At 38.8% G+C, this 24,359-nt stretch overlaps 1 protein-coding gene across 1 annotated transcript in view; it reads right to left on the bottom strand.

The window, feature by feature from the left end:
- Positions 1-24,359, bottom strand: part of side-V (sidestep V) — a 307,327-nt gene that overhangs the window by 15,867 nt on the left and 267,101 nt on the right. Inside the window, exons 7-10 of the mRNA XM_065239440.1 lie at positions 12,565-12,716; positions 11,813-11,963; positions 11,577-11,707; positions 4,667-4,820 (exon numbers count right to left, since the gene is read on the bottom strand). Of these exons, the coding sequence (XP_065095512.1) occupies positions 4,667-4,820; positions 11,577-11,707; positions 11,813-11,963; positions 12,565-12,716 (588 nt within the window). The remainder of the gene's footprint in view (positions 1-4,666; positions 4,821-11,576; positions 11,708-11,812; positions 11,964-12,564; positions 12,717-24,359) is intronic.

Here is a 24,359-nt window from a genome sequence, read left to right as displayed (position 1 = left end):
CAAGGAAGCAACAAACGGTATCGTTGTCATAAACCGAATCGGAGCTGGTGGCTCTCTGTACAGCGTTTTGTGAAGGAGTTTGGTTGGTTCGGTTACTAGAAGAAGTAGGTTACCAGTCAACAAGTCCTGTGCAGTACTTTGAGGACAATAAATCTACCATTATGGTGGTGGAAGAGCCAAGGGATCGTGGTCGACTGAAGCACGTCGATGTGAAACTGAAATTCGTTAGACACCTGGTTCAGCTGGGGCGTATTTGTGTGAAGTACGTTCCGACGGAGTTACAGGTAGCTGATATAATGACGAAGGCGTTGTCAGCTGGACAGTTTCATCGTCTAGGGGAGAAGCTCAATTTCACACTAGCCAGAAATTGAGCAGAGGTAAAGAAGAACAATTTACTATCAGTTGGTAGCGCTTATGTTAACCTTTTTTCATTACAATCCTAACCGTGTAAAACAGAGGAATAAATATAACACGTGTTTTCAATTCGACTAATAATCGCATTTTCTCTTGATAATATCCTGGAATCCCATTAACTAGAACATAACAAATATCTAAAAATTACATGGAAAAGTTATAGTTAGAAAACAGATTTTTAGGGATCGTCCGTAAAAAATGCACCATAGCTTTACTGTGTGAATTGAATAGAGCATTGATAATTTCAGAAAAGTTGATTGTATTGTTATTTACTGAAACTCTGTCCAAATCTAATCTAATCTAACACCAACACAGCCAGTTCTTGAAAGCATCCTGGAAAATGATATTAATACCTACATCATTTTTCTTGTCTATTTAATACATGTTTCACATCGAAGATGCGTCACACATATAAAAAACGGCCAGGCCTACTGTGCAGCATTTAAGGGGCAAGATGATTCAGAAAACATCGGGCCTGTTTAAATCGATGCTTCAGAATCCAATAAATGGATGAAACGTGGACATCTCGTACTGTACGTTCCGATTTTGGTAATTATATGATTGGTTGGTCGTTGGAAGCATCAAAGCTAGAGAAGTTAAGTGATGCTCCATTTTCTTCTGACGGTTGGGACATGAGCACTAACTCTTGTCTTAGCCTTTTATGACTTATGGCAATAGCGCCATTAATCGCTTTCTGAAAAAAGAATTTCCCTCTTCAAAGGACAAAGGGAAAAGGATTATGTGAAATCTATGAACATAAACAATATTTTTGATTTGAAATATACAATATAGAAAAGCAGAACGGCGCGGTGGTCACTACCCGAGTTTTGTCACTATTATCAAGTCATAAAAAGTAACAAGGACTAAAATGTTTTCCTTTGATAATTGGACAATCCTGATTCCCTAGTTTGAATTTGACACATCTATACCAGTAACGCACCATAAAAAGGTGATCTCCCAACGTAACTGGTTTGAAAAGATAAAAATTTACCAAATGGATCGAACTCACCAAGTTTAGCTGCTTGACATGTGTTGATGTAGAAGTCCAAATTGTAGACGAAGCTTGACGAAGATCAACATGAATTTATTAAATTTCATATATAAATTTAATCTTGCATTAAATCTTGATTTAAAACTCTAGATAAAAGTCTGTGGGATCGAAAAAAATATCGTTGTTCTCAGAAAACAAAGCTCTTTCAGATGATGTATAAAAACAATTTGGCACTGTCTAAAGGAATATTTATCAGCTTTTCAAAAATCACATACCTATGTTTCGGAAACTTTCAAAAGTTAGTGCAAAATTATGTTTTTTGGTATCAAGTCTAATGAAACTAAAAAATGATTCGACTCAAATACAAGCGTGGCATCGAAGTAGGCTATGATCATCGGTAATTAAATTGTAATCAAATAACACTCAATTATGTTTTAACGCTATTTTATTTTTTTTTGCCCTTATGCAGGATGGGTAAACATTTTTTAATTACATCATATTATTCTTGGTTTTTTTTTTTTATGTTTTGGGACGTTGCATTACACTTGGTAGCAATTTGAGATTACACGATTAAAAATAGAGACGAAAAAAAAAATCGCGTTACAGAATTGAGTGTATTAATAAAATAAAAATGTCTCATGCTGAATTTTATTTCAAAACACATTTTAATCATTTCCTTGAGAGTAACCGTTCTCGAATTTGGCCAATTTGGTTGAAAATGGTTCTTAGCGTACACAGTTGAAAAAAGTAATGTGAATTTCTATCACTATGATGCATATAAAAGGAGCGTCATGTATCATACAATTTAACATTCATAATATTGTATGCAACATTTCTTGCAAGTGGTATTATGGAAGAAATATAGGGGAATTTACGTATTCTCGTCAATCTAAGCAGCGTCCGAACTTCTATTAGCGATTTCTAAGCGTCACACACATACATGACAGGTTTGTTTGTTGACATTTACTTGCTGCTTGCTGTTCTACCAACTCCAATCGAAAGAATTGATCATAACGGGTTGAACATGTTTTTACAACGCTCCAAACTTCTCAGGTGAGTGTGACTATTGTCGGCAGTCTCTTTTTCATCGGCACCCTTTCCATTTGAACTGCGTGTTAACCAGCTGTTCTATTATCGGCAACTCGAAATCAGCCGTATTTGGTAGTGTGTATTTTTAATTTAAAGAAAAATATGGCATAACAGGATTGCACAGTCGTAAAAATGTAATCAGATTGAAGCTGAAAAGGTTAGGAATCGGCATAATATATTCAGCGAAGAGAATAAAAGAGATGGGAGAATACAGTGAAATTAACGTTTCAATTTCGGTTGCCGAAAACAGTCAATGGGTGCCGAAGCCATAATTTACCCTACTTGAAATTATCATATTAGAGATAATTGAAAGCAGCTTTAGTCCAGAAATTAGAAGGTGCTAGGTCTATTGTTGATCCAGAAACCCATTTTAAAATGTTTGAAGTCACTTTCAGAAGCCATAAGCGCTACATGTCTACAGTTCCGATATCACATGGCTAATGGAATTGCAAGCACACCTTCAGATTCAGATCAATGCTTTGAATCCAGCACGTATTTAATAAAGCATGATGTAAAACACGATTGGGAATTTCCATTGTCAGTAAAATAATATGAAAAGATCTCACCAAATTATGTGTCTATAGATCCTGTCTTAAGACATTATGGTCGCCATCGTCCTCCTCCTCTTGGTCGTAGATGCTTTTTTCGCAGCAGCACACATCAAAAGTTCTATTCAAAAGGCACTAATTTCCTACTGTATAGCTTTAGATATTTATATAAAAAAATGTAAATATATATGAAAAAAGTGACAGAAGTCAACGAAAAATCAGCGACCGAAAAAAACACAATTCCATTCGCGAGCACAGCACACTGCGATCTTATTTACTGAAGCTCTATCCAAGACACTAATCCTCTATCTCCATGTTTCTATAACTTAATATTGAGTCTCACTTTTAGGGGGAATAATCAACTCTAATAGGTACCCTCAACAGATAGGGATTTGCATGTTTAGAAAATTCTCTCAAGACTCTATATACCTAAAATGAAAGGTTTCGGAGTAATTTTAAACCCTAATTCCACACCCAAACGAAATGACACACACCCGTTTGAAAGATTTATCTTGAGTCTAAATGGTATCTTGACCAAGGGGAGGGGGAGGTGGCTGTCAAATACGAACAATCATCGCCTACCTCGCATAACTGGTTCCAAACGTAAACAAGCCATAAGAAACCTACAGGGTTTGTTTACGTTTGGAACCAATTTCATACAAGAATGATCAGTAGGCTGATTTGACAGCACGTCCCACCCCAGATCTTGACCTGTTGAAAATTAACCTATTGACTGAAGAAAACATGTGAAAAATTTCATCCAAATCAAAGAAGGTTGAGTAGGGCGTTTGACCATTTGTCATAGAATTTAACAAAGGTTAAATTTCTGCTGGGTTTGTTCCACTCTTAGAGACTACATATAGTAATGAATTTCAATTGATTGATCACACATTACGTGCTGGCTACAATGTTGATTCAGTTCGGCAATCGTAATACATAATAATATAAATATGGAATGTGTACACGTGGCCGAGTGACAAATCATCGTACACACTTGCTCTAGAGTGAGCCAATGAGCAATCCTCCCGTTTTAAGGTAACATTTACTTCGGTGCATTTTCGAAAAATTCAACAGCAGTATTTTCCGACGCATCATTTCAGATAGCAAAAAGCTCGCGTCATGATATTTCCTTTGCAATTTTACACAAAATAACGCAAGCTTTTTGCAATCTGAAATGATGCGTCGAAAAAAACTGCTTTTAATTTTGTATCCAAAATTCATCAAAGTAAATTGAACCTTAAGCACTCGAGCAGAATTGGTCCTCGAATAATGATGACAGATAATCACAAACAGTCGATGGGTCTCCTATGTGTACATGTGTGCATTAGGGTGGTTCAAAATATCGATTTTGCTCCACCCCGCGCTCATTCGATTCTGAATCAGGTTCTGATCATTCGTCCAAAATTTGAGCTCAGTTGGAAAGTTAAATTTATGTTCTCATCGTCCTAGCGTAGGACCTGACTTAGAATCGATTGAGCGATTGAACCACCCTAGTGTGCATGGCTGTGTTTGATTATTATACGATTGCCATCCGTTTTGGGGACGACGGACGGGATGGCATGAGTGTATTTATTGAAGGTGTTATACATGTTGGTGGTGGGGATGGTGAACGGGCAATAATTACATTTGATATCCAAATAGAGTTGATTGCTCGGGACAGTCCCGAGCGTGTTGGCCGCCTTGCACATGTATTCCCCGTGGGTCGCCTTCGTGATGCTCTGCAGCACCAGCGTCTGATTGGAGATGATTACGCCGCGTGCTGATTGTAGCAGTTTGTTCTGAAATTAAATTTGAATTATAATGTTTCCGATTCCGGGTAAGGCGTTGGTGAGTGGGGGTGGGAGGGCGATATTTTGCAGCTTAGGTTCAGGTTGCTTTACGGGGGGAGCGCTTAGGGTTATTTTTCTCCATTAGTCAAAAGTGTACGGAACTCTTTCATGCATGTGTATAATTCCCGGGAAATGTTTATTACCCCAAATAAAAGAACAGCGAAATGGTTCTATTCATCGGGTTTCATATTTCTGCTGCGATGCTGGAATAAAAACACATTTCAACTTGTTTTATTAACAACAGAGAAAAAAAAACCTTGCATTGCCGAGGGAAATCCAGAAAGTTTTTCCATGTTCAATGAACAACGGGAAAAAGTTCTGATGAAATACATTTTTGTTGTTGTTGTTGTTGATGTTATTGCGATTTTGTATCGCTGAGTTGTGTGCTCGCTGGGTAGTCGGATGATGCGTGGTTAATTATGACTGACATTGATTGTATTATTTTATGGAGAAATTTGTTGCAACCGTAAAGTGTGTAAAGTTTCTTAATTTGATTGGCGGTTTCACCATGGTTTAGCCGTTCACTGTGATATTTAGTCGATGCTGGTAGATAAGGTATTTAAGTTACATTCTACGGAAAACATACATCGATTACAAAGTGAATTCTACATTAGGCCGTGTTGATTAAAAACCGCTGCACCCCATTTGTCAACTTGGGTAGGTTCAGTTTTGACCTATCTGGTTTTATTCTACCTAAATTTGGGTAGTTCTGAAATAGTGTGTGTGCATCCCATCGCGGCTAAAAAATGACAATAATGCGCATTCATCTGCATTGATGTCATTCATTTTCTCGACTCATTCAATTGGGGGTTCATCTGTATCCACGTTCAGGTTAGTTCATTTGGTAAGATTTCATCAGTTTATGAGCGAACAGAAAATAGCTGCCAAAACAATGAACTGAGTTACCAAGAGTGAATGACCATTTCCATTCTTGCATGTAAGATAGAATATTATCTCAAAATTAATGAACTTCTTGGGCGTCATACTTCTTCAGCGTGAACCCAGCGGATCTGAGCATGGCTGTGATTTCTCGGTGGAGAATAACTACATATTCCACATCCCATGCTCCATTTAAAAAGATCTGAAATCTGCAACAACCAAGTCGACTGCAATGGGATACAAATGCTCATATTCCTTCGGTTTACATATCCTACCTTACCGAAAACATACTTAAGCACAACAGTCCTAACTCTCACCTCAAATATATCAACATATCAAACATATCCTTTCCAAAACCCCACTTATTCGTAAGCGCGTGATCAAATATGGCTTTCACTGTTGACATTGCCTGCAATTAACAAATATACTAAATAAGAAGAACTAGTTGCCTCTCTAAGTGGACCCTCCGCATCTTAGCTCTTTTGTTAATCTACTTAATGTTATTAGAGTGTCCGAATTTTCATATTTATGTTCTCTTGATGATTATGATATCTCATTAGTCTAATTTAATAAATAATTCAAATCTCTAATCTACGTATTCAATAATAATCCATGCTTTATTAAGTACCTAGTTGATTTTTGAATTATATAGGTTATATGTTCCAACTATGCTGACACGTTTCCACTTTGTCGCACCACAAAAATACGTGTGTGTATATCACAATAGAAGCATGCCACAGTGGAAATCCCGAGCCATAGTTCAAACACTTATCCCAAATCAAAATGAATCATATACAAAATTAGTCACAATACCATGTACAAAAATGGTGATTAACGTTGTTCCCTGAGTAATACTTCAATTAAAACAACAATGAAAGCTTGTCACGCAAATAGAAGGAGCACTGTTGTGAACTTTCTGAAATATTTCACTGGCTCTAAAAAAAAAAAAAAAAAGAGTAACAAGTGTTATACTATAACTGCCAGGCTTGATCTTAGGTTCTCTTATGCAGTGGTTCATCAGAGAGGGAAAGCTTAGTCATCCCCATCGCTTGCCCATGTTATCGCGGCATGAGCCAGCAATGCCGGCCTACCCAACAAACAATTTGAGCTGATTAATAGCTGAACAAACCATTTTTTAGTTGAAGAAGCTTATTTTTGTCTGAATAAGCTCTTATACAACTATCAATGTTTGTTGGGTACCATCTCCAACACTCCACTATAAAGCATGAAATTAAGCCCGCCCACCAACAGCACGGTGCAAAATACTAGCCAAGGGGAGGGAAGAACGCAAAATAAGATCTCGAAAACAAAAGGCGCACTTGAAGCGTACAAAAGGCGCACGCGAATTCACCTTTCTTTCCGTCCGATAGGCCAAAGAGAATCCCAATGGCGTATCAATAGCTAATAGGCCCAAGAAAACCCGTAGGCCCAGTTGAGCCGCCAGAAGCAGTTTTGCATTTTCAACAATAAATGAATATTTCGCGACCCCTTATCAAAACTAACGGTACATATGGACAGGTAAATAAATTTGAATTCCATCTGTACTAATAATATTCCTTTTGGTAAACTGCGCTAGATTAAGAAAGGCTAAGTGCGGGTTGTGCTTAATAGGCCGGGAATGGGGTAGTTAACCCTACATCTTCTCAACATCTGCTTCGAATCTTGATGTCTGTGATTTCTATATGGAGGTACACTTTGTGAAAACCGAAATGGAACATGTAACAAAATTATGAATGATTTTGAACGTTAAGAACTCAGCTGCCCCTGGACCAATTTCAATAATTTTATCACCAATCGATCAGAAATATTTCTACGCATTTAAGACTTTATCATTTTTCAAAGTATCACTATTGAAAATTGCACAAATTTGCAACTGGTGCTATGATAATTAAAATTATCACGGGTTGCCTAAGAAAAGCGATTTCCCTAAAACAGATTTCAAAGTTGAATTCCATCCTGGCTCACCAAACGGTGTTTATTCAATCACTGCGTGGTGAGTGGTGGTGTTCTTTAGTACCCAACGAAAGGCTGCCTGCAAGCAGCAAGCTGCATCCAGCAGCTGAGCATCCATAGAAGGAAAAAGAAGCCACACCGCTAATGATCGGAATCAGTAGCTCTTCGTGAGTCGCTGTGGGCCATCTATGTCAAACGCGTCATACTAAAGAGTATAAACAGAGAGAACCCCGGTCAAGTTCCTATTCCTACACAAAACCCAAGCTCTTGCTGCAGTTAACGAATAATATTTATTGCATAAGACCACGTAGTTCTACGTCACCATTGCGTACAACCCCATTGGGCTGTCCCTTGAAGTTTTTTTTTAAATAATAACACTAAGACAAACTGAACTTTGTTTCTAGGGCGATTTTAACTATAATGTGGCCCCTTGAGTCTTAGCGTAGAATATTATTATACGCTAAAGGGCTGAACACAATGATAGCGGCAATTTTTCCAATGCCCTGAAATCCGTTTGAAAACCCACATGCGCTTTTCGGCAAAAGCGGCATTGTACTAAAACGCGGTACGGTTGAGCGGCAACCTGAGAAGTGTTCAATGTTTTCAGTTGTATTTTTTGTAGTTTCGAATTAACCAACCAAATAATCATCCAAAGTCGTAGTAAGTAGTCAAATCATGCATCCGGACGTTTCGGGTACCCTCGGGGAAGTGGTTAGATTCTTCTTGAACCAACACCTACATGCGACATATCAAATTACATGAGAAATCAAAAATATGATCATTGGTGGCCATATTAAGTATTGAAGATCACGTTGGTCAGATCCGGACATGTTTCGGGTACCCCCGGAGAATTGGCCACATTTTTCTCAATACCCTCATGAGACGCATAAAACTACATTAGAACTCAAAAATAATATCATTGGCCATATTAAGTTCCCTCTGAAACTTGAACCGACAGCCTCGTGTGATACATCAAACCTTATGCGAGTTCAAAAATAAGAACATTGGTGCCCATATTAATTACTCAAGACCACGATGGGCAGACATGTTCCGGGTGCTTCCGAGGAATTTCTTAAATTTCCCGAAATTTTCTTGAGGCCAACAGAACTTCTCTGGAGTTCTCGGAACTTTCCTGAAATTCTCTTTAGAACTACTCTGAAGGTCTTCTCAGAACTATTCGAAAGGCCTCTTCAGAACTACTCTGAAGCCCTAAGCCCTTCTCGGACTTACTCTGAAACTCTCCATAGAAATACTCTGAAGTTATCGTCAGAATTACTCGGAAGGTCTCTTCAGAACTACTCGCAAGGCCTCTTCAGAACTACTCTGAAATTCTTCTCTGAAACTTTCCATAGACATACTCTGAAGTTATCCTCAGAACTACTCGGAAGGTCTCCTCAGAGCTACTCGGAAGGTCTCCTCAGAACTACTCTGCAATTCTTCTCTGAAACTTTCCATAGAACTACTCTGAAGGTCTCCTCAGAACTACTCGGAAGGTCTCCTCAGAACTACTCGGAAGGCCTCTTCAGAACTACTCTGAAATTCTTCTCCGACTCACTCTGAAACTCTCCATAGAAATACTTTGAAGTTATCCTCAGAACTACTCGGAAGGACTCCTCAGAACTACTCTGAAGGCCTCTTCAGAACTACTCTGAAATTCTTCTCAGACTCACTCTGAAACTCTCCATAGAAATACTCTGAAGTTATCCTCAGAACTACTCGGAAGGTCTCCTCAGAACTACTCAGAAGGCCTCTTCAGAACTACTCTGCAATTCTTCTCTGAAACTTTCCATAGAACTACTCTGAAGGTCTCCTCAGAACTACTCGGTAGGTCTCCTCAGAACTACTCTGAAGGCCTCTTCAGAACTACTCTGAAATTCTTCTCAGACTCACTCTGAAACTCTCCATAGAAATACTATGAAGTTACCCTCAGAACTACTCGGAAGGTCTCCTCAGAACTACTCGGAATGCCTCTTCAGAACTACTCTGAAATTCTTCTCAGCCTCACTCTGAAACTCTCTATAGAAATACTCTGAAGTTATCCTCAGAACTTCTCGGAAGGTCTCCTCAGAACTACTCAGAAGGTCTCTTCAGAACTACTCTGAAATGTTTCTCAGACTCATTCTGAAACTCTCCATAGAAATACTCTGAAGTTATCCTCAGAACTACTCGGAAGGTCTCCTCAGAACTACTCAGAAGGCCTCTTCAGAACTACTCTGCAATTCTTCTCTGAAACTTTCCATAGAACTACTTTGAAGGTCTCCTCAGAACAACTCGGAAGGTCTCCTCAGAACTACTCGGAAGGCTTCTTCAGAACTACTCTGAAATTCTTCTCCGACTCACTCTGAAACTCTCCATAGAAATACTTTGAAGTTATCCTCAGAACTACTCGGAAGGTTTCCTCAGAACTACTCGGAAGGCCTCTTCAGAACTACTCTGAAATTCTTCTCAGACTCACTCTGAAACTCTCCATAGAAATACTCTGAAGTTATCCTCAGAACTACACGGAAGGTCTCCTCAGAACTACTCAGAAGGTCTCTTCAGAACTACTCTGAAATTCTTCTCAGACTCACTCTGAAACTCTCCATAGAAATACTCTGAAGTTATCCTCAGAACTACTCGGAAGGTCTCTTCAGAACTTCTAGGAAGGCCTCTTCAGAACTACTCTGAAATTCTTCTCTGAAACTTTCCTTAGAAATACTCTGAAGTTATCCTCAGAACTACTCGGAAGGTCTCCTCAGAACTACTCGGAAGGTCTCTTCAGAACTACTCTGAAATTATTCTCAGACTCACTCTGAAACTCTCCATATAAATACTCTGAAGTTATCCTCAGAACTACTCGGAAGGTCTCTTCAGAACTATTCTGAATTTCTTCTCAGGCTCACTCTGAAACTCTCCATAGAAATGCTCTGAAATTATCCTCAGAACTACTCGGAAGGTCTCCTCAGAACTACTCGGAAGGTCTCTTCAGAAATACTCTGAAATTTTTCTCAGACTCACTCTGAAACTCTGCATAGAAATACTTTGAAGTTAACCTCAGAAATACTTTGAAGTTATCCTCAGAACTACTACGAAGGTCTCCTCAGAACTACTCGGAAGGCCTCTTCAGAACTACTCTGAAATTCTTCTCAGACTCACTCTGAAACTCTCCATAGAAATACTTTGAAGTTATCCTCAGAACTACTCGGAAGGTCTCCGCTGGTGGTTACAGTACTAACTACTTAATTTGTGAACAATGATTAGTATGTGAAGTGATCTGTCTTTTTGTCTAAGATATTAGACAATGGAAAAAGGCAATGGAATACAATAAAAAGTAAAATTGAATTATACCTTTATGTACAAGATCCAAAATTTCGTACTTTTAATAAAAATGTGAATGATTGTCCATAACAAACAATTTTGAAAAGTTTCATGCAAACCGGAGCAGGTTGAGTATTATCGATTCTTCATTTGGCACGGAAGTGCTCAATTTACTTTGATGCATTTTCGAAAAATTCAAAAGCAGTTTTATTGGACGCATCATTTAAGATTGCAAAAAGCTCGCGTCATTTTGTGTAAAATAGCAAAAGAAATAGAATGACGCGAGCTCTTTGCAATCTTAAATGATGCGTCCAATAAAACTGCTTTTGAATTTTTCAAAAATGGCTTCATATATTTTCTTCCCCCACCACTTTGCATATTCTCCGGCACACAACTGACGATCTACAATGCTGAAAACTCTACTTAGTGTGTGCTGCAAAGAAGCAAGCATCGACTATGATGTTCCGACCTGTACGACTTCTGGATGATGAGATTAGTGCCTCTGAAAACGCGAAGTGATGGTAACATTCATTCCCTTAAAACCGATTGCCAAACCCCCTCCAGGATTAAACTTACATTGTGAAACCATTCGATCTTCTTGGCCGGCGGATTCGCTTTGATGTCGCACTCCAGGTACACGTCCGATCCCTCCATCAGGTTCTGCGAGTCGAGCGGTGCCCCGAGCGACAGTGAAATCACCGGTACATCTGTGTGTGTGTGAGAGTGTAATGCAAGGGAGAAAAAGTGAACTTGATTGGTGGCATCGGGTCACACAGCCATATGTGGAAAACTGTAGTAGCAAAGCAACTTACGCCTGATGTCGAGCACATGGGAGTCTTTGAGACGGATGATCGGTTTTCCGGGTTCGCTGTAGTCAATTGAGCATGTAATTGATTTTTCATTATCTTCCGGTCCGGGCACGAACACCAGCTCCGACGTGGTCACGTTGCCATCGTTGGTTGTCTGAATTTAATTGGACAAAGGTGAGAGATGTGTGATAATGGGTGAGACGGCGATGAAGAAAAAGTAGGGCAATTATAATTTTCCGTGTGTTTGTGGGGGTGTGAGGCCACACCGTTTGGCAGGTTAATATATGTCCAATTAATTATCGGTCTGACGTTTGCTGGGAAACTTTTCTACTACGTTCTATTTATCTTTAGGTTTTTTTCCGTAAATAAAGCAGCCCCTTAGGGGAATTAATGGAAATATTTAGCTGTTTATTAGGTACAGCAAAAACTTTTACCATAGAAATAGTATGTTGATTGACCGAGATGCGATCTAAGCGACAAGTAACTCCCATTGTTTATTCTGCTTGCTCTGACAACCACTCGCTTCCAACATTCTACTACGATTGATCGACGTACATAATTCCACAGTCTTTCGCCTACTGTGCGTCTCCATGAAATTCGCTCACACGATGGACGTCAGTGCAAGAACTTTGATTAATTATTCCTGGAATGAAATGATTCGTACTTCCTTCTTGGCGTCAGAAAACGTACACACGTCCACGTTCATAGCAAACACGTCAGACCGATGATCTAAGTGCTCCAAACATCATACTCACCGTTTGCGACGAGCCCCGGATAGTGGAAGCGCCTTTGGTCCACACGATACTGGGCGATGGCCGGCTGCCTGCGGTGAGGCAGGATACTTGCGTCTTGATCCCGGCCGACAGCGTTTCCCGCAGGCCCTGCATGGAGATGAACAGCGGTGGTACTGCAAATAGCGAAAACCGGAGAAACGGGTCAATCGAGTTTGCGGACACTTGATTCGGCCATATTTTCAATGAAACATTAATTGACATGATTGAGATTCTCCGCTTCCCCCTTTTTTTGGGGGGAGATTTACCAACAACTGAAAATGGAATTTACGCTTCACCTGTCACTTGGGCCTGATACATCCGCCTGCTCTGTTCCCGTATAGCCATAACAGGATTATCGAAATTACGAGAGGGATTTCTGTGACTCGACTGATGTTTATCGGACGGATATGTATGCGGATGGATATGGCATGTCCGATTCGCTGTTCTAGGTTATATGGTGCATAGCGGAAGCGGAAGTGCTGTAGGAAAACGACTGAGGACAGAGCGGGGACACACATTACAACCTGATGGCCGTGTAACCTGCGTGTAATGCCCGGGAGATTAAACGGTTGGCTGTTGCAGGTAGTATACTGTTACGAGCGGAGGGGATGTTTTTAATAAAATGGAAAACGGGCACGCAAATGTCGTAAACTTTAACGGCAGTGTCGGTTTAATCATCCCGAGGTTGGGCGAATCGTTGTTTTCTAGGTTAGTTTTTTTGTGTGTGAGTGTTTGTAGCATGCAGTAGAGGTTCTCACTTGCTGAGCGATAAGACGCCATTGGAAAGGAATGCTTTTGTTGATTATCTTTGGAATTTAACCTTTCAGCATGCTGTTCCCCGTCGTTAAGTGAGGTTAGGTTCTTGAAAGCGAATGTTTTTTTTATGGAAACCTTTTTCAAGTGACTGTTTCACATTCCCAGCGTGCCGTTATTTTAAATAACAACAGTAATCTACGTTTATTTCACGAATCGGAGCAGTTTCATCGGTCTGTAATATTAGTTTATTGAATTGAAATGTATACATTGATTTGAAACATCCAAGCAACAAGTTCTCATTTCAGTTTCATATAATATTATGATGTTTCTCTTCTTGAAATTAAAAAAAAAAATGTCACTCGAAATTCCTAACATAATTTGTGGAAATCCGTTAAAAAAAACCGTACAACTTGTGTCATAAATGGCACAGTTAACCCTAAAACAAAATGGTAATTACATTCCGAAACTAAATCCGATCTAACAGGGGATAGAGTAAGGTATGCTTTGCTTTGATCGAGTAAGTTTGAGCAACGCGTACGCGAGGGGTACCGGAGCGGCAGTAGCATCTTTATGCTAATTTACTTCATAAATCAGTTAATATTATTCAAAACCGAATCCCAATGAATGGCTTTGGCCCATAAAATATATTCATACCATAGGCAAAACATGCGCTAAAATCCGACGTGTCGTCGTAAAGCATATCTCAAATTCTCCCAAATCACAGAAAAGCTCTGGCCACACACGTCACTGCCGATTTCGATTCAGTCAGCAGAACTCGCTCACTCGATACACTCTAATCTCAATTTACTCCAAATTGTCATCGCTCAGCTCAACCCGAGTCAAGGTGTTAATTTGTTTGAAGCGATACGTGCGCCATCGAAAACACATTTTAACTGCCGAGACGTCGCAAGATCCTCCTTGCCGTTTCTCGCTTTCGGGAAAGGTGTGTGTCGCAGCAGTTTCGCAAACTCCCATATTTTAGTGGGTCGTAATTTTAAGCTTGCACTAATCCTTTCTGCCACATATGCACATACATTATACAGTGTTGGGCTCGATTTGTTCCTATATGGGTAGGTAGCTACCCGTCACCGCCATCGTCGTCGCAACAAAGTTTTACGACTTTTCCGAGAATATGTAGGTACAAGAGGCTGTTGTCGGTAGCCCAAGTATAATAAAAAGCTCCTCTTCCTCTCGTTGTTTTCGATTGATTCCGGGGCAGGACCCGAGGGGTGGATGGGGGATTACGGCACTGTTTGCGAGATATTTAACGATCTAATTTCGGGGAATTTGATTTGATGTTTGCTGTGAATGAGCGCCTTTTCAATAGACGATGAACCATCATTCCACCGGGAGCGGCGTTGTCTTTTGCAGGGTAATGGCTTTTGATGGAGATGGCGGTCCTTGAACTTGCTTCGTAGGAGAAATTCACCCACCAACTTCCGAGAAGATTCACGCTGTATTACTTTGGTGATTGTTGACTTTTCCCGGAATTGAGATCACTTAGTTTGAGTTTGATGGAAATTTACTCATGTTCAAATTAAAGATCTAGTTGGCCTGATAATTACGTACCGCCGGATCTGGAGTGCTTTGTTTATTTTCACTTGCCTAGTGGCAACGGTCATAAAATTGTTCGAAATCATTTCAGCATTCGTTCAAGAATTCATGGTCCAATAACGCAAACCAAACCGAGCCGTTTTCTAACGCATCGTTAACGCATTTATTGTAGAAGTTTAAATTTAATACGGCGTCCCCAACTGATCAAATTTCCCATTCACATCATTCCGAAATTAAGGGAGTCTTCGTACCTTTTTATTTCTCCGTCGAATGAAAAATGCGAAACCCCATAAAGCGTTCACCAGTTCCACTCTGCACGCATGTGTTGTCGTCGACATCGTTGGCAATAACCGAATTTGATATCAATTTGAGTGGATCGGGCGCATGTTTTCGGTGTACGAGCGTGCCATAAAAAGCGCGGTTGGTACATTTACATTAGACATTCATGAACCACAAGGAATCGCTGCTCGTCTTGGTCACATCCATTAACCGTACAATAATAATGACGGGCTGGGGAGCGGAAATGCATCAACTTCCCAAGCACCCCATGGGCGGATGGGCGATAAAATTCATCTAGGAACAGTGCAACACTGTTTGTGATCCGTGGTTTACATGTAACCGATCATCAGAGCCGTCATCATCAGTGTCAGAAATTTCACACCCAGAGCAGCTCCCGTTCAACCGTCATAAATTCCACCATCCAGACCATGCATAAACCCAACACGATGCTCCTTGCTCGACTACAACCTGCTGTAAATAACCTATAAACCGAGCTGTAGGTACGTAGGTTGATTCTTCTCGTCGTGCTGCGATAATGGTGCTTTGTATAGAACCAAAACCACCACATTCAATTAATGGCCATCCTCCATTACAACCATCATCACCATCGTCATGTAACATGGTTGCTCGTTTTAGCAACGCAATGCATCACCGGTATTATTATTATTATTATTTTACACAGAGGACGCTGGAGGACCCCATCCAAGCAGGCTCTGGTTAGGCGATCACATCAAGTTGCATTGCTTCAGTTTTCACAATCCAAGCAAACTGAGAATTAAAAGGTTTGGCATGAAAACTCAAGTACCTTTTCAAATGGACGTAAGTCGCAAAATGTAAACAAAGGGGTTTTTTATTGCATATGATTTCAAAATCAAATAATGTTTACAAAACGACTTAACATCCCTATTTACACTTTTTTGGAATTACTGCCAATACGCTCTTTTGGGTTTCAAATCGACGTTTATGTCAAATTGACTGACAGTACAGATACACACCATAAACGACATCAGTGATGTATAAAAAAAGCATTGCACCAAATCGACATTCGCCAAGTTTTTTCATCTGTTGTTAAAACGCGAGTGAAAACGTGGAAAAGTGTTGCTGATTATTTCTTTTAAATTCCAGAATAAATGGAGAAAAAGGTGAATATAGAAGAAGGAAATTGTTCTGGTTTTCTACTACTGCTGGGTAAGTGGAATTGTGATTGTGAAAACAAACGATTAATGTAAGTTTCGTAGATGCTGCCATACAACTCGAAGAGGAGAATACTTATCACGATCCAGGCCATGACCACCAATATGCTCTACCAATAGAGCCGTCGACTTCTAGCACCGGAGCTTGTTTGGGTATCATGGACACAAATAACAGCATAACCTCTTTTGCAGTATCGGAAACGCTTAGTGCTTTCTCGATCAATCCCGATAAATCTGGCAGTCTTTTGAGAAACGTTGAGTTCGTTCGGGTAGGAAGTAGTTCCCCCAAACGTCTTGCACTTTTCGACGATTCTAGTAAGTATTTTCACGTTTTCTTTGACGGGTGCAATTAAACAATTGAAGACCAACCGCACGTGAAAGTTTTCCTGCATTCTTAATACTAAATATAATTACTAAGTGAATAACTAAACCAGGCATGGAAAATCATTTGCATTCATTTCATACATTCATTTACATTCATTTGCCTCGAACTTTTTTCATCAACAGCATTCCGCAAAATGATGTATAAAGCTTTTAAAGGTTTTGTTATTAGCTACAACTTTTGCTCATAATTCAAATCTGTATCTCTTATGCATCTCGAACTAGAGCGGGCAGAACTTGTTACTGTTTTTCAGTGAATGTAAAATGCATTCACTTAAAAACAGTAGTGGCTTCTGTTCACTCTGGTTCGTCATGCATAAGAGATACGGATTTGACTTGTTAACAAAAGTTGTAGTTAATAACAAAACCTATAAAAGCTCTAAACATCATTTTGCGGAATGCTGTTGATGAAAAAAGTTAGAGGCAAATGAATGTAAATGAATGCACGAAATGAATGCAAATGATTTTCCATGCCTAAACTAAACTATATATAATTTGATTCTATTTTTATACGGTAAGAGCGCTTCATAAATTTAGTATGAAAAACATGAACTTAAAACTAAAAGATTTATAGGATACCGACCAATTTTGCAAAGCTGCATATAATCTAATATTTGGTTATGTCTACATTATATCGAAGTAAATACTTATGAACTACATCTAGATTAAAATCATAAAACTATTTACTATAACTTAACAATAGAACACAAATAAGTAAACCAGTAGTCGCATAGGGGTCGCATAACCAGGTGTACGTAGCATTTACCTAAGAATCGATCGGACGGAAAAATTTACAAACGTGAGTACAACGAAGTTTATACAATCCCTTATTGATACCTAATTGAATGAAGTAATGAAATTGGGTTGTTAGCGGAATGCTAAATAAAACAGCAAAAAAGGTTATCTTCCATTTAATTCCACTTAATTAATTTTGGTATCCATGACAGATACGTATTTCGACTACAATGTGCAGTCTTCATCAGTGTCATTCCCACTAAAGAACTTATCAAAATCTTACCCCCTTAAGTACTCATCCCCTAGGTAAAAAAAAAGTCAAGATCATAGGTATAAAAATGAAACTACAATGTGTTGAATCGGAACCTACCTAACTAATAAAAACCAAAGATTTAAGTAAGCTAAAGGAGAAAAATCTATACAACTCTCTAATAAGGAAAATCCCCAAAGGCTTGGTAGCCATCATAATGAAGTAATGAAATTGGGTTGTTAGCGGAATGCTAAATAAAACAGCAAAAAAGGTTATCTTCCATTTAATTCCACTTAATTAATTTTGGTATCCATGACAGATACGTATTTCGACTACAATGTGCAGTCTTCATCAGTGTCATTCCCACTAAAGAACTTATCAAAATCGTACCCCCTTAAGTACTCATCCCCTAGGTAAGTTCTTTAGTGGGAATGACACTGATGAAGACTGCACATTGTAGTCGAAATACGTATCTGTCATGGATACAAAAATTAATTAAGTGGAATTAAATGGAAGATAACCTTTTTTGCTGTTTTATTTAGCATTCCGCTAACAACCCAATTTCATTACTTCATTATGATGGCTACCAAGCCTTTGGGGATTTTCCTTATTAGAGAGTTGTATAGATTTTTCTCCTTTAGCTTACTTAAATCTTTGGTTTTTATTAGTTAGGTAGGTTCCGATTCAACACATTGTAGTTTCATTTTTATACCTATGATCTTGACTTTTTTTACCTAGGGGATGAGTACTTAAGGGGGTAATGACACTGATGAAGACTGCACATTGTAGTCGAAATACGTATCTGTCATGGATACCAAAATTAATTAAGTGGAATTAAATGGAAGATAACCTTTTTTGCTGTTTTATTTTACCTAATTGAAATTATAATACTGTAGGAAAATTTTAATCGCGTTTCCATCGTTGCATACACAACAGTCGTTGAAGAAGATAAACAAACTGCTTCAGTCCGCATCGTGCTCTCTTGCCGTGCGGATCTATTTGCTTTTTGCTGAAGGAAGTGTTACTACTACCTAAAGCTACAACAAATTTAAACAGCACTTTTCAGTGCTCAACCTGTAAAAATTTTCTACCTTGTTCAACTCTTATTCCTCTTCGATCCTTGTTTGGACCCTACCCGAGGTAATCCTTCTTGGATATCGATTTGGAAAATTCCTCTTCGATCCTTCAGATTCTTATAGTAATCTGCTTGGAAGTCGATTTGGATAAAAATTTACTGCCGCCATGGCGCCTAAACGCAAAAGAAAGGGGCAAACTCTTGACCCCCCTTCTGATGAAATTAATTTGAGTAATCAATTTGATTTGCTCACGGATGATGAGAATGATCCATCATCCAAGAAAAATTCTAGTAAACTTTCCCGGCTTAATGCCAAGAAGGAAAAGATTCCCCCTATTGTGATAACCACTACCGATTTCCATGCTCTTCGCATGGAACTTTTGAATTTCGTGAAAGTTAAGTTTTCACTACAAATTGGACGTCGGGGTGAATGCCGTGTATTGGCTGAAACCTTGGACGGATTTAAATGTCTTCTCAAGTATCTTACTGAGAAGAAGCACAAATTTTTTACTTACGACACCAAAACTGAACGTGTGTTCAAGGTTGTCATGAAAGGACTGCCCAGTGGTGAATCCCTGGATCAGATCAAAGATGAACTGGCAAAATTACTTGGAGTTGTGCCACTCCAAGTAATCAAAATGAAAATGAAATCCCGTCCTGGCGATTCGCGCAACGGGATTTCTAATGATTTTTATTTAGTTCACTTCAAGTCTAGTGAACTAAACAACCTTAAGGCCTTAGAAAAAGCTAGCCTTATGCTCCATGTCCGAGTGAAGTGGGAACACTTCAGGAAGACTGGAGGAAATTTCCAAAACCTCACCCAGTGCCGTAAGTGCCAGGGATGGGGTCACGGAACTAAAAATTGCTACATGCCAGCTAAATGCATGAATTGTGGTGATTCCTCTCACGCAAAGGACGACTGTCCTGTGAAGGAAGATCCTAAGAAATTTAAATGTTCAAATTGTGGTGAAAACCACAAATCCAATTTTTGGGAATGTAAGACTCGCAAAGCGATCCTACAATCTCGTTCTAACCGTCAGGTAGGAAACGCTCCACGTTTCCGACCAGGTACAAATTCCTCTGCTGTTAACAACGGTCAGCGAGGAACAAATTCTACATTCGTACCCGTAGGTACAAATATCTCCCCTGCTTCAAATGTTTCATCTGTACCTACTCCCCTCGCTGCTAACAATGTTCAGCGAGTTAATGGAGCTACCTATGCTGCTATTGCAGCGGGTAGAAATCAAAATACTAACCAACGTTCTAACGGAAATTTTGACAATTTTGACTTAGGAAGCATTACTGCCCCCAAAATGGAATTTTTACAGAATTCATTAATTGACATGATTTCTGATATGCTTAAATCTAACTCCATGTTTGATGCTATTCAAACTGGAGTAAAATTTGCAAATAATATTGTCATGACTTTAAAATTCAGTAATGGATTTTAAAGCATTAAATATTGTAAATTGGAATGCTCGATCTCTTAAAGATAATGAAGATGAGCTATTTAATTTTTTGAGAGTTCATAACGTGCATATTGCCGTTATAACTGAAACGTTCCTTAAACCTGCCCATAAGGTTAAGAAGGACGCAAATTACTTGATTTATAGAAATGATCGTCTTGATGGACCCTGTGGTGGCGTTGCCATCATTATTCATAGACGAATCAAGCATAAAATTCTTTCTTCATTTGAAACCAAAGTTTTTGAAACTTTGGGGGTTTCTGTTGAAACAAAATTTGGACAACTTACGTTTATAGCTGCCTATTTGCCATTCCAATGCGTAGGCCAGCAAAAGAATTTTCTCAAGGGTGACCTCCAGAAACTTACCCGTCATAGGTCTAAATTCTTCATTATTGGTGATTTTAATGCAAAACACCGCTCATGGAATAATGCTCAAAGCAATTCCAATGGTAATATTCTGTTTGATGATTGTTCTGCAGGTTATTACACTATTCAATATCCAAACAGCCCAACATGCTTTTCTTCTGCAAGAAATCCCTCCACTATTGATTTGGTCTTAACTGATTCATGTCAACTTTGTAGCCAATTGGTTACCCATGCTGACTTCGGTTCTGATCACCTTCCATTAACTTTTGAAATATCCCAAGAAATAATTTGTAATCCCAACAGCTCTACTTTCAATTACCATAGAGCTGATTGGGAGCAGTATCGAACATTTATGGAATATAACTTCGATCCAAACATTCCTTTGCAAACCAAAGATGAAATTAATTATGCTCTTGAATCTCTGACTACTTCTATAGTTGAAGCAAGAGCTGCCTCAGTACCAAAATGCGAGGTTAAATTCGATTCAATTATAATAGACGATGATCTTCAGCTCTTGATCCGTCTTAAAAATGTCCGTAGGAGACAATATCAAAGAACACGCGATCCTGCCATGAAAGTTATCTGGCGGGATTTGCAAAAACAAATTAAAAAGCGATTCTCTGCCCTGAGGAACAAAACTTTTGAAAATAATATTTCTAAATTAGACCCGAGTTCCAAACCCTTTTGGAAACTCACAAAAATTTTGAAAAAACCTCAAAAGCCTATTCCAGCGCTTAAAGAAGGTGGTAAAATTTTGATCACAAATTTGGAAAAAGCTCAGAAACTTGCTAAGCAATTCGAGAGTTCCCATAATTTCAGTTTGGGTCTTACTAGTCCTATTGAGAATCAGGTTGTTCGGGATTTTCTGAATATTTTCTCTCGGGAAAATATTTTTGATGATTCCTGGGGGACTGATTTGGACGAAGTAAGGTCTATAACTAAAAATTTTCAAAATATGAAAGCTCCAGGTGATGATGGAATTTTCTATATCCTCATCAAAAAACTCCCAGAGAGTACCTTGTCTTTCTTGGTAAAATTATTTAACAGATGTTTCCATTTGGCATACTTTCCTGATAAATGGAAAAATGCAAAAGTTGTTCCAATTTTGAAGCCGGATAAAAATCCAGCTGAAGCTTCTAGCTACCGTCCAATAAGTTTGCTTTCTTCAATAAGTAAACTTTTTGAAAAGATAATTTTGAATAGAATGATGCTTCACATCAATACGAACTCAATTTTTGCAGATGAGCAGTTTGGATTTCGCCATGGGCATTCAACTACTCATCAACTCTTAAGAGTTAACAATTTAATTCGTTCAAACAAATCTGAAGGCCACTCAACTGGAGTTGCTCTTCTAGACATAGAAAAAGCATTCGACAGTGTTTGGCATGAAGGTTTGATTGCTAAATTGAAAAAGTTTAATTTTCCACTTTATATTATGAAATTAGTTCAAAATTATTTAACTGACAGAACTCTTCAAGTAAATTATCAAAATTCCAAATCTAATCGACTACCTGTTAGGGCAGGAGTTCCTCAGGGTAGCATTCTTGGGCCTATATTGTATAACATTTTCACTTCGGACCTCCCTGATTTGCCTCAGGGTTGCCACAAATCTTTGTTCGCTGATGACACAGGCATTTTCGCTAAAGGAAGAAGTCTTCGTGTTATTTGCAGCAGACTTCAGAAAAGTTTAGATATTTTCTCTTCTTATTTACAAAAATGGAAGATTTCTCCCAACGCTTCCAAAACTCAACTTATAATATTTCCACATAAGCCTAGAGCTTCGTTTTTGAAACCTAGTAGTAGTCACATAGTCACTATGAACGGAGTTCCAATTTCCTGGTCAAACCAAGTGAAATATCTTGGATTAGTTCTTGACCAAAAATTAACTTTTAAAGATCACATTGAGGGCATTCAAGCCAAATGTAACAAATATATAAAATGTTTGTATCCTCTTATAAACAGGAAATCCAAACTTTGCCTGACGAATAAACTTCTAATATTTAAACAAGTTTTTAGACCGGCCATGCTTTACGCTGTACCAATATGGTCTAGTTGCTGCACTACCAGGAAAAAAGCACTTCAAAGGATTCAGAACAAAATTCTGAAAATGATTTTGAAGTTGCCTCCCTGGTACAGTACAACCGAAGTACATAGAATTTCGAATGTTGAGACTTTAGCACAAATGTCCAACAAAATAATTAATAATTTCAGGCAAAAATCGTTGCAATCCTCAATTGCAACGATTAATTCCCTTTATACTTAGATAAGATTTAGTTTTAGTTTTTAGTTTTAAGATATCAATTGTTATACTGACATGCAGGTTAAAAAACCTGTTTAAAATACTGAATTGCCAAGACATGAACAATGTAAAAACACTTAGATATATATCATAACAATTAAGGCTGGTACGTTACTGCAGTAACTGGAGCACCTAGGTTAAAATGAAATGTAATTTATTTTGAATTTGAAACAAATAAAGAGTAAAAAAAAAAAAAAAAAAAAAACAAACTGCTTAGGCAGCAAGAAATGTCGTACTCTAGGCCTGATGGAACCGTAATCCCCGGACGTTCTGTTAAGAAAGGATGCGATTGCAAAATGAAATGTGCCGAAAAATACCCTGACACTGTTCGAAAACAACTGCTTCGAAATATTTTGTATCTAAACTTGTCCGGACAAAACCAACTGATTGCGAACCATATGAGTATTACTAAAACAGCTCGCCCACTGGTACCTAATAAGAGTATTTTATGGATTTTGATATTGGCACTCTAGTGTAACCAGCCCCAACTGACTCAATACGAGTTATTAGGTGTACCACAGACAAACAGACATGTAGGGCAATTATCTACGGCCAATACAAATAAAAAAATGTATGGACAATTTTCTACGCAGGGGGAGGGGGGTCAACAATCCCAAAAAAAACTGTCTACATAGTTAATAAACAGCCCCTTACTCCAGCCACTACTCTTATGAGGTTTCCTAAAAGCGGTATCTTTCGGGTGATCTCAACATTAAGGTTATGTATGAGTTGTACCAAGAAAAATGCAGCAGGGACAATTCGTGGATACCCGTACATTACGATACCTATCGCATAATTTTTAAAGAGAAGAACTTGTCATTCAGAAAGCCCAAAGTGAAAAATACAGGATTGCTTTCAAAGGAGAACTGGACAGCCGGGAGAACCGTATCTTTTGACTTGCAGAAGCAATTACCAACACCGCACCTGCGCTGTGGACAGGCTTTCTATGCGAGACAATTGTATACGTACAATTTAACTTTCTTTTCATCCTATCTCGACAAAAATACAGCTATGCATGCTGTGGGATAAAAGAAAAGCCAAAAGAGGATCTCAGGAAGTGGCTTCCTGCCTTCGTAGAGATCTCAAAAAGATGCCTCTTACTATTCGCCACGTGACGTATTACAGCGAACACTGCGTAGGTCAGAACCGAGATGGAAATATGACAGGTGGGCAGGAACTCACGGTCTCCCAGTGTTGGTGAGTTCTTGGCCGTTAATGTTCACGAAAAGTTCACTATTTTGCCATACAGAAATTCAAAACCAAAAAAAGTATGGGCGGATTTGGACAGTTTTTGACCTGCTTCATACGACCGAAAGGTGTATGCTGGTCACAAATGCCGTGCCAAACTGATTTTCTACGCAATTAATCAACCTTTGATGTGAATTTCGTTATAAACACGAGGAGCATTTCTTATAGCAAAACT

This window comes from Ochlerotatus camptorhynchus, unplaced genomic scaffold (genome assembly GCF_037179485.1).
Source record: "Ochlerotatus camptorhynchus isolate MF236.1 unplaced genomic scaffold, CSIRO-AGI_Acam_v1.1 ptg000055l, whole genome shotgun sequence".
Lineage (NCBI taxonomy): Eukaryota > Metazoa > Arthropoda > Insecta > Diptera > Culicidae > Ochlerotatus > Ochlerotatus camptorhynchus.
This window is presented reverse-complemented; position numbering and strand designations above follow the sequence as displayed.